This window comes from Stenella coeruleoalba, assembly GCF_951394435.1.
Source record: "Stenella coeruleoalba genome assembly, chromosome: 10".
Lineage (NCBI taxonomy): Eukaryota > Metazoa > Chordata > Mammalia > Artiodactyla > Delphinidae > Stenella > Stenella coeruleoalba.
In genome coordinates this window covers 53,815,453-53,827,332 of record NC_137156.1, presented here as the reverse complement: position 1 = coordinate 53,827,332, position 11,880 = coordinate 53,815,453, and the positions used below count along the sequence as shown (strand labels likewise).

At 40.3% G+C, this 11,880-nt stretch overlaps 1 protein-coding gene across 7 annotated transcripts in view; it reads left to right on the top strand.

Moving 5' to 3' along the window:
* The first annotated feature begins 1,862 nt into the window (after positions 1-1,862).
* Positions 1,863-11,880, top strand: part of CLASP2 (cytoplasmic linker associated protein 2) — a 178,333-nt gene continuing 168,315 nt past the window's right edge. For all 7 annotated transcript variants that reach the window (XM_079934507.1, XM_079934505.1, XM_079934502.1 and 4 more), the window contains exon 1: positions 1,863-2,904. In XM_079934507.1, the coding sequence (XP_079790633.1) occupies positions 2,284-2,904 (621 nt within the window). In that variant the 5' untranslated portion in view covers positions 1,863-2,283. The remainder of the gene's footprint in view (positions 2,905-11,880) is intronic.

The following is an 11,880-nucleotide window of genomic DNA, read 5'->3' as shown; positions in this document are numbered from 1 at the left end:
GCATGTATCTTTTCTAATTATAGTTTTGTCTGGGTATATGCCCAGGAGTGGGATTGCTGGAGCATATGAAAAAAATCACTTCTTTAATTAGCTAATTCCTATATGTTCTCAAAACTCAATTTATACATAAACCTCTCCAGGAAGCCTTCCCTGGTTTACACCTCTCCCACCCCCATTCTCAGTGCCATCTAGATAAGAAGCCTCTCATATAGGCTTCCAAATACCTTCTGCTTACCCCATCCTCGCATCCTGGGAATGTTGATTTTCTTGTCTGTACTTAGGTTTGTTGTGGGTAGAGACCAGATCTAAATGAACTTTGTATCTGTGGACCCTGGCACAGTGTGTAGCACATAACGAGCTTTCAGAAGATATTTGTCGATGAATTAATGAAACACACAGAGGGTATGCATAGGTAATAGTAACCAGTGTTACTAAACATTTCATAGGTACTTCCAACGTTACTCAAATGCCATAATATTATTTTATAACGTGAAGACTATTTAGTTATCAACTTAAAGACCTTGAGTTACACAAGTTCAGAAAGGTGAATGGAGACAACAGAGGGCTTAGGGCAGCAGTAACTTTTGGTCACAGGGACAGGTAGGGCTGAACCTAGAATCCAGAGCCTCCTACATTTTTGTTTTTTCCTATACCACATACTGCACCTGGTCCCTGGCAATTAGAAAACAAACTTCTTTGGATTGGACCCTTTTTTTATATTCTTCTGTAACCCCTATGAACAGAACCTTTAGACACTCAAGGAACAGTTACTACAGTTTACTTGATCGAGGCCTAACTGCAGGGAGATTACAGTCAATTAAAGATGGAAGAAACTTTACATTACAATACAAAGAGAAACAGAGAAATATAGAAAAAACCTCAGAGTAAACACAGAAGAGAGGTTTCTTTGAATCTGGAGAGTGTATTATTATTGTTTTTGTTGTTATTATTTTGTTACTGTGAACATCTCAAGCATTTCATTACATTCATTCACTTGTTCAACTTAAATTGACTGAGCACCCATTATTTGCCAAACACCATCCAAGGGAAAACACAAATGATCTTGGAGCTTTCTGTGTAATAGAGGAGACAGATACATAAAATAATTATTAAATTGTGGCTGGAAATAATTGGCAGGAAGCTAAACACAATGTGCATTTATTTTTTTAATTTTTATTTATTTATTTATTTTAGGCCACACCGCAGGGCATGCGGGATCTTAGTTCCCTAAGGATCAAACCAGCACCTCCTGCAGTGGAAGCGTGGAGTCTTAACCACTGGACTGCCAGAGAAGTCCCAATGTGCATTTAGAATGTATTATAGACCAGTTTACACACACTAAAATGGCTAAAACTAATTACTCCAACCATACCAAATATTGTGGAGGATGTGGAACAACTGGAACTTCCGAGTACTTCTGGTGGGAGTGTCATATGGTCCAGCCACTTTGGAAAACAGCTTGGCAGTTTCTTCTAAAGTTAAACATACACTTCTCATACGACCTAGTAATTCCAGTCCTTGGTATTTACCCAAGAGAAATGAAAGCCTGTCTCTGCACAATGACTTGTACACTAATGGTTATGGCTGGTTACAGCTGGAAAACTGAAAAATGAAACAATTCAACTGTCTATAAACAGGTGACTGGGTCACGAACTGTGGTTCTTCCATATATGGAATACTACTCAGCAATAAAAAGGGATACTGACACACCAACAGCACTGGATCAGCCTTAAAACGTATGCTAAAGAAAGAAAGAAGCCCAAGTCAGTAAGAGTACAAACTGTATGAAGTCACATGAAATTAAAGAACAGGGAAACCTATGCTACAGTGATAGAAATCCGATTAGAAATGCTTGGCAAGGCAGTGGTTATTGACTGGGATGTTCCTCGAACTTCCTAGGGTGATGAAAATGTGCTCCAACTTCTTTAGGATGGTAGCTCTTCACACTGGTGAATACATTTGCCAAAGCACATGGACTGAACACTTAAAATCTGTGCATTTTACTCTGCAAATTAAACCTTAGTTAAAAAAAAAAAAAGCATCACATGGTGACCCAACCAGAAGCAGGAGTCATGGTGTTTGTTTTTGTTTTTTAAATAAGGAAGTGTATTTTACAAAGTAAAACAACAACAACCACTACAACAACAAAACAAACCCAAAAACCCGGGAGTGGGGCTGGGAAAGTGGAATTCCAAGTACCAGAAACTTTCCAAAGTATTGGTTTCAAGTGGAGGAAAACCTGGAAGTGTTCTCGATTTTACAGGGCGAGGGCAGGCTGCTGAGATGGCGGGTTGCAGAGAACTGTCGGCTTCCCGGGGGTGCCAACACGGTCCGACCCCAATTCCCCGCAGGGGTCCCACTGTCCCCAACGGTTCCCGCCCCTGCCTCCGCCTCCGCCCCCGCCTCCTCCGCGAAGCTAGAGTCCGGACAGGCGGGCGGGCGCTCGCCCGCCGGCGTCGCGCTGACGTCAAGCGCGCGCTGACGTCGCCGGCGGCCGCGGCCTCTGAAGCGGGTTGGGGCGCGGGGGGCGCCGAGTTTGACTCGTTTGGGGGACGATCCGCGCCTGACGCTGCACCCGCCGCGCCCCACGAGCCGCGCCTCGGCCGAACCCGCGAGCGCGTCCCTCCCGTTCCCGTGGGGCCCCGCGCTGGCGGCTGGGCGGCGCTCGGTGAAAGTTGGTCCCTCACGGGCGGGCGAGCGGTCGCGGCCATGGAACCCCGCTGCATGGAGTACTTCAGCGCCCAGGTGCAGCAGAAGGACGTAGGCGGCCGCCTGCAGGTCGGCCAGGAGCTGCTGCTCTACCTCGGCGTCCCCGGCGCCATCCCAGACCTGGAGGAGGACCTGGGCTGTCTGGGCAAGACGGTCGACGCTCTCACCGGCTGGGTGGGTTCGAGCAACTACCGGGTAAGCGGCAGCGGCGCGGCCTGGCCGGGCACGCCCTCCCCCGTCGGCCCTTTAATCACGGATGTACGAGGCCGGCCGGGCGAGCCCTCGGGGGGGCGTCGGTCACCTCGGAACCGCCTCGCGAACTCGGGGTCCCCCGACGATCCCCCACCGGGGAGCCTGCCTCTCCGAACTCGAGCCGGAGACCGACTTCCCACCACGACCAACTTTTTCCACAATTGTGAACAGTGACAAATTCAGCGATTCCGTGACACCGCACCGTGCGGAGTTCCTTGTCAGTGGGATATAATGTTTCATCACGTATTTTAAAAAATCAGTGATCATTTACATGCATAAAAGATTCGAAGACGTTTTACATTTCTACGTACCTATGTAAACACTACCCAGACCAAGACGTAGGACATGAGGATACAAATTTTAAGTTGAAAGATGTCAAGTTAATCCCTGTTCATTAGTGATTTTTTCTTTTTTCATTAGTGATTTTTATCCTACTTAATCGCCGGTTTCTTTTTTTCTTATATAGTTTGTGTGTGTGTGTCTGGAAGATTGTGCTTTTCGTGTCTAAGGCATCTTTAGAGCTTAATAGCATGCCTGATTAAGTTTACTGTTAAATCTAATGAAAAGATGCTGACCTCATGGCATTATTTATTTGCTTTTCGTTATGGCCGACGGAAGGCAGTTGAATGCTGTCATTTTGTTTTGCCGCAGTTGAGGACTGACTCGTATTTGAAACCGTGCCGTAGAAGGTTAGCTGATGCTGACAAAAAAAGAAAAGGATGAGGTACAAGAAGGAATGAGTGTTTCTGAAGAGCCGGTAGTAGGCAGGTTGTAATGTAGCCAAGTTGGGAGACCAGGTAAATATTCTGTAATCAGCCTGAACTGTGGTTTTTGGCAGTAACTTTTCTTTCTAGTCTTCTGGTGGCAGTGTTGCTTTAAAATGTTGGCCCAAACGTCCTGTGGATGAAGTGATTCTTAGTAATAGATTCTTATAACCCAGCGAATAGGCTGTACTTTGAAAGCATTATCATCATGGAGAAGAAAAGCAAACTCTAAAATTATTATGCAGATTTAATGGTGAAACTTATATGAGTTTTGGAAGGATTTGACGTTTTACAAGAATAATAGTTTGAGAATTAACCACTTCAGTGCTCCATTATATACTATCTCTTTATTATTTTTAAAAACTTTGGGAGTTAATATTTAAGAATATGTCATTACTGTTTAGGGGATTAGTTTTATTTCTTTGGAAGAAACAAGCTAAATTTACTTACATTGTAAGAAGAGCATACACACTCAAGATAGGTGATTTTGTGTTACAGCCTAGGCTGCTGTAGAAAGTCGGCTCTTTGGTAATGCTTGCTATCCTTCCCGAGTGAAGGTTGATGTGTCACCTCTACGCTGGCTGTGGTTGAATTGGCTTTGGGCCATTTCACTCCTCAGATGTACCATCAGTGAATGGCAGTTAAGTAGTCCCATCTCTTGAAACATATTTTTGGCTTCTGTGATACCACAGTATCCTGTTTTTTCTTGTCTCTAAGCACTACTTCTACTCAGTGTTATGTTTTTCCTTTAACTGATCCTTAAGAGTTAGAATCCTTCAGGGATCTGACTCAAGTTCTTATCTCTTTACTACACATTCTCTCCATGGTCCTCAGTAGATACTATAGCCTGAGACAATTTCAGAAATCCGAAGAGAACTCCCACATCCTCACCTACATACTTCCTTGTAGCTGTGCCCATATAACTCTGTCTTCTCTGTTATAGTGAACAAATTATCTGTCTTTCCCACTAGTACCAATCCCCCCACATGGGTATGAAGGCATGTGTATCCCATGCCCTCTTGCCTTCTCAAGGACATTAATTCATTAATTCTGATCTCTCCTTGAATCATTAGTTCTCTCCTTTCTACTGAATTCTGTAGTATAAGAGCTTTTCTGACATTGTTAGGGAGAGGGCATTCTAATTAGTTTATTTGGGATTTATAAACTAAGTTACCAAGCTAGGTCATCATTTTTTATTCAAGATACAATGAATATTTAAATCTTTTGAAAAAAGTGTATCATGGAATTTTTTGAACATACATACAAATAGAAATGTACTTAAATTTCAAGTTATGCTGAACAAAATACAGTTTTTCTTTGGATCTGATAGTACTACAGAATTTGAGTTTCTTAATAACAGTGAATTTGAGTGACTATACTTATATGCTGGGTATTATTCCAGATATTGAAGACCCACTTGTGAACAAGACTAGAAAGGCTTATTCATTCAGCTTCATTTGGATATTAATTGAGGACTTACTATGTGCAGACAATCTTCTGGGCACTTGGGATACAATAGTGAAAAACAGACAGAAATCCTTGCTTAGATTCTCGTGGGGGCAGAGGAATAAACAAGATAAAATAACTAAAATCTGTAGTATGTTAGATGGTGGTAAATGCTTTGGAGAAAAGCAGTGAAGGGAATAGGAATGTTGGGCAGGATGCAGATGTTGGAATTTTAAATAGTTGGTCATTGAAGACCTCACTGAGAGAGTGATTTAAAGGAGGGAAGAGTGAGATCACTGCTGTCTTGGAGACAGATAGGTATAAAAATTGAATAGTTTCAAGTAACAAGTGTTTGTAAATCAACTGATGTGAAAGAATGAGGAGAAGATGAGACTATTTTGGAAGTAAAGGAAGTGAGGTGAAATTTGAGTACAGACAGGAAAGAAATACAGGAATGAAGAATGCCTTTAGGGAGAGGAAACTGCAAATGCAGAGAACCTAGTTCTGTGGAGGAACATAAAGAAGGCCAGCATGGCTAGAGTTTACAAATGAGTGAGGTGTTCAGAAAGGTGAAGTTGAGGAGGCAGGTAGAAAGAGCTTCGTAGGATTTTATTCTAAATTGGCAGAGGTTTTTATGCAGAGGGTTGGCTGCTTTGTGGGCAGTGGACAGTAAAGCAGCAAAAGCAGAAGGAGAGCGATGGTGGCTAAGGCTTGTTTGGTAGCAGTGGCAGTACTGAGAAGTGGAAGATTTGCTATGTGACTTGGTGGTAAAGCCAATAGCACCTCCTCTTGCATTGAATATGAGCATTGAGAGAGAGCAGTTAGGGGTAGTTGCGTTGCTTGAGCACCAATAGAGGGTAGTATTTACTGAAATGGGGAAGACTGAGAAAACAAGTTGGGTGAAGGAAGTAAAAAGTTAGGTTTGAGAAGGTCGTTTGACATCCAAGTTGAGATGTTAAATGGACGGTTGGGGTCTTCATCCCAGTGGAGAAATCATAATTGAAGATTAAAAATGTGGGAATAGGTATGTATATTATATAAAATATATATGCTCTGGTGTTTGACTTTGGTAAGGATAGTCCTGTGATTTCATGAGTTCCCAAATTTTAAAATGGTACAACAGCAATAAAGTGTCCCTTATAAAATGCAGTTAAATATGATACCCACCATTTTAAAAGTCCTTAGTGAGTATCAGGCATTGTCTCAAGTGCTTTATTTCCATTATCTCATTTTAATCTTTAAGGTGGCCTTAGAAAGTCAGTATTATTTCCTCATTTTGTAGAAAAGAAGATAAAAGTATCTTGGCGTAGGTCCTAGACCTGGTATATTGGTGGAGTACTTAAACCAAGGGAGATCAGGATTTTCCTTTCCTTTTCTGTACTTTTGTAAACCTCTTCAATATCCTATCATTTGTCAGCTCTACTCTCACTTTTTAATTTTATCTATCTGCAACTATAACAAGTTGACCCTAAAAATGGAGAAAACAGTAAGTACCGTTTATATTATAACTAGTGCTGGGCTAGTAATGTGCTAGGATTTCAAGTGTTATAATCCAAAATCACAGCCCTTTTGCCACTTGAAGGATGATACTTTTCAATGTTAGCATCACCTTGATTGTATATCTTATAAACCATCAATTTCTTACAATATACTATTTTTTAGTTTGAAGTCTATCTGTATATATGGATGTTGTCTCTTCCTTTTACCTGCCATATAGGAAGAACATCCAGGTTGTTTTTAACTTTTTCCTGTTCGCATTGTCCTTTTGCATTGTCACCTTGTACATGTGCATGGGAGTTTCTGTAGGGTGGTGATTCTGAACCCTGTCAGATTCAGTGCCTTCTTTTAATGCCCCCTTTACAATCCTGAAATAAAATTTATAGATAATACTCAGTACACATCATTTTAAAAAATCCCAGTAATGACCTAACTGTACTATAAAGGAAAATTACACATACTTTATAATGAGATAAAATGTTTCAATATGTAAATGTGCCAGCCTGACTACCCAGGAAGACATAATGCTAGTCAGATGGCTGCATCAGTACATATTGCTATAAATGCCGATTCAGACCACTACAGGTATGTGGTTGCTCATTATTCAGACTTCACCAGCGGCATTACTGTTGGTGGTTGTGATATTCTGTGACTATAAATTCTGAACCTTGTTTCTTTGACTATACCATCTTAAAGAGATTGACCACCCCATGTGACATCCAATTCATTTAAGTTTTAACTGTCCCATTATCCCTCTTGTCTGAGTTTAAATATCCTAGTCAGTCAATCACACCCTTACATTCATTTTTAATTCTCTTCTCCCTCCTCACTTTTCCTTTGTGGTTCTCATTTGATAAAATGTAATCCTAGTTAATCGAACTCTACCTACCCTGCATCTGCACCAGTGCAACTGAAGGTGGATGGAGAAAAACACAAAACCTCTAACTGATTTCATTTTATTTATTTATTTTTTTGCGGTGTGCGGGCCTCTCACTGTTGTGGCCTGTTCCGCTGCGGAGCACAGGCTCCAGACGCGCAGGCTCAGCAGCCATGGCTCACGGGCCCTGCTGCTCCGCGGAATGTGGGATCTTCCCGCACTGGGGCACGAACCCGTGTCCCCTGCATGGCGCTCTCAACCACTGCGCCACCAGGGAAGCCTCTGCTTTCCTTTTAAATTCCTGACCTTCAAGTGGGTCCTCTTTGGAGCCTGGCAATCTTCCTATGTTTTCTTGGTTCATTCTTTCATCTGTTCCTCTCCCCTCAGACCTATCAATAGTTCTGCTTCCATCATCAGTTTCAGCTGATGGCCTTGCTTCCTACTTCACTGAGAAAATTGAAGGAACTAGAATTTATTAAGATTCCCACTGCTGTATGTACCCACCTTCCAGCATTTGTACCCATGGCAGGCTCTCAGTATTTGTAGAATCAGTGAAAGTGTGTGAAAGCACATTTGATTTATCTGCTGGCTGCATTCCTGGAAACCTCATATAGTAAAACTGTGTACACACACACAAAAGTGTTAGCCTCTGATAACTTCAAACAGGGCTTTTATTTACTTAAATGACTGGCAGCAGGGCTACCAAGTATGGCCATATACCTTTGGGCTGCAGAGCTGCAGGGAAGAATACTGTGTGTCTCCAATAATTGTTCTTGGTTATGTGTCTAGCAGTGGAAATATTGGGTTATACTTCCTGTCTTGTCCCCCTTGCCCTACCTAGAATTTATCAGTATCTTTAAGTTACTTATTTCCCTCCTTTTTTGAGGGAAATAGTTTTTTAATATATTTATATAAAAACCTGATATTTCTGTTCAGGTTTTCAAAATTTGTAAGCCATCATGTTTTACTTATTTGATCTGTGCATACATGTTCACTTGCCAATTATTCTATCCCATTCTTTTACTCATTTTCTTAGATGCTGAGTTAATTTGTGTGGGGGAAAAAAGTCCTGTACACCTACAGTATTTCCTGATGAGAGAAGGAGCATTACAGAAGTATGCTTGTTATGAATAACACATGTCTTTCCTCTGTTGCACCTATGGTGGAAAAAATCTATGACTCTGAATTAAGCTTATGTCCTACCTAGATTTCAAGAACTCTTGTTGTCAGGCTTTCTGACTTTTACATGGAAAGTTGTGATTTTTTTTTTTTTTTTTTTTTGGCCGTACTGCGTGGCATTCAGGATCTTAGTTCTCCCACCACGGATCAAACCCTTGCCCCCTGCAGTGGAAGCGCGGATTCTTAACCACTGGACCGCCAAGGAAGTCCCAGTTGTGATTCTTAAATTGGGGGTAATTACTGTCGCGTGCAATTACTTAGCTCTATTGTTGGTTGACAACATTTCTGATTTAAATCATTTTGAAGATTAAACATTATATTGAATTAAAACTCTGTCACCAAGATGACAACCTGCGTGTGAGTTTATTGATGTCAGATTACTCAAAGATGTTCAACCACTTGTAATTCAGAGGTAAAAAGGGAGTGAGAGAGAGAAAGAAAGAATAGGAAAATGACCCCAAAGGTTCTGGGACTTCTTGGGGTTAATAAAATTTCATAATTTTTTTTTTTTGGCCATGCCATGCCACTTGCAGGATCTTAGTTCCCTGACCAGGGATTGAATCCAGGCCTTGGCAGTGAAAGTCCCAAGTCCTAATCACTGGACCACCAGGGAATTCCCCATACATTTTTAAAAATTTTCAGTTTTGTGGCTTAAAAACACCGTAAAATTTAAGCTTGGTTGTAGCCCAAAGTTTGCTTTTTGGGGTTTCTGTTTTTCTACCTGTTAAAAGGTATGTTATTTGTGCTTTTATGTCTCTCTCTCTCTCTCTTTCTATATATATATATATATATATATACACACACACATACACACATACACATATATACACAATCATACATATATATAAAATTTGGCTGAGCCACGAGCCTTACAGGATCTTAGTTCCCCCACCAGGGATCAAACCTGGGCCCTGGCACTGAAAGTGCCGAGTCCTAACCCCTGCACCACCAGGGAATTCCCATATATTATATATTTTACATATTTTATTGTTGTATATTTTATATTATATGTTTTATATTTTTATTTTATATTTTATATATACATGTTAGAAAGTACATTATTTTTGCTCTTTTTTTTAAAGGATCTGAATGGAGGCATTTGAGTTCCTAAGAAATTGGTGAGGAGCAAATTGGAATACTGCTCTAGTTGTTTTTTCTTCTTTTTTCAGGGTTTTAGTATTCTACTGAAAGGATCCTTAGCCAAGATGCAGGCTAAGTTGAAAGATGTCTAAATGGAAATTCAAGAAAGTTATTTGTAGCTCCGTGGTAAATCTTGATGTTTGCTGTGTCATATTCACTCACCAGATTCTTTAGGAATGTGTTGGCTATTATTGGGTCTTTATTTACTATCCCATGCGAATTTTAGAACCAGCTAGTCAAGTTGCACCAAAAAATTGTGGCTTTTTATTGGGATTACATTGGATGTCATCTTTTGGGGGGAAGATTTGATATCTTTATAATATTGAATTTATCATAAATTGCAAATATATTGTTTCATCAGTTAAGTCTTTCTATTAATGTCTCAAAGATATCAATAAGTGCTCTTTAAAAAAATAGCATAACCTCAATACTATTATACATAAAAAATTCCTTGATATAAAATATGTTGGGTTTAAATTTCTAGTTTTTAAAAATGTAGTACAAATTTTTAAATTAGTTGTTTTAAGAAAAATCAGGATCTGAATAAGGTTCACATGTTGTGATTCATTAATATATTTGTTTTCTATTGCTGCTGTAACAAGTTACCACACACTTTGTATCTTAAAACAAAGTACATTTATTTTCTTACAGTCCTGGAGGTCAGAAGTCAGAAATGGGTTTTATTGGTATAAAATCAAGGTTTCAGCAGGATTGTATTCCTTCTGGAGACCTTAGAGAATTTTCCAGCTTCTAGAAACTGCCTACATTTCTTGGCTTATGGTCTTTTCTTCCATCTTCAAAGCCCTCAGTATCTCATCCTCCCGATCTTTCTTTCTGACCACTGCTTCTGTCATCACATCTCCTCTGACTGACTGATTCTCCACCCTGTCTCTTATAAGGACTCTTGGGCCCAGGATAATCCCAGGGTAATTTCCCTTAAGATCCTTAACCACATCTTTAAAGTTTTTTTTACCATGTAGTTAATCTTTTCTCCGGGGATTAGGATGTGAACACATTGGGAGGCCATTTTTCTGCTTACCTCAGTTAACATGTTTATTTGTTTATTTATTTAGGCTGGGTTGGGTCTTTGTTGCTGCACGTGGGCTTTCTCTAGTTGCAGCGAGCAGGAGCTACTCTTCGTTGCAGTGTGCAGGCTTCTCACTGTGGTGACTTCTCTTGTTGTGGAGCATGGGCTGTAGGTGCGCGGGCTTCAGTAGCCGTGGCATGTGGACTCAGTAGTTATAGCTCATGGGCTTAGTTGCTCTGCGGCATGTGGACTCTTCCTAGACCAGGGATCAAATCTGTGTCCCCTGCATTGGCAGGTGGGTTCTTAACCACTGCACCACCAGGGAAGTCCTAACATGTTTATTAAGTCTCTTAATCTGTTTCTCCCTCAGTGCCGTTTAAAAAAATTCTTGGCTTTTGTTTGTGGTAGAGTTTCCCACAGTCTGGATTTTGCTGATTTCATTCCTATGATGTTTTCTCTGTATTTCCTATAAATTGGTAGTTGGATCTAAAGTTTGATCAGAATCAGTCTTTTTTTTTTTTTTGGCAAGACTACATAAGTAGTGCTCTTCTTCCACCAGCTGGCATGTAACATTAGGAAGGCACGTAAGGTCTTGTTCAGTGACGGTAGCAGCCATTAATGTTCAGTGTTTAGATCTCTTATTCATTAGGGTTTGCAAAATGATATTCTAATTATGTCATTCCTTCATTCATTAGCTGGAATACTTTTATAAAGAGAAACTTCCACTGTTTACTAGTATTTGGTTACCCAGTGGTATAGTTTATATATAAACTATAGTTTATAGTTCGTATGATTCTTTATTTACTAATTGTCAAAATAATGAGGTAAAAATAACTAGTATCCTCCAGTGTTGACCAGATAGTTTTTGTTATCATTATGAACTCTTGCATTTAACTATATGTAATGCATTTCAAGACAATACAGTTATTATCCCCCCCCCGTTTTTTTTTAATGTTCAGGCTGGTTTCTTTGGTGTTTTTTTGTTTTGT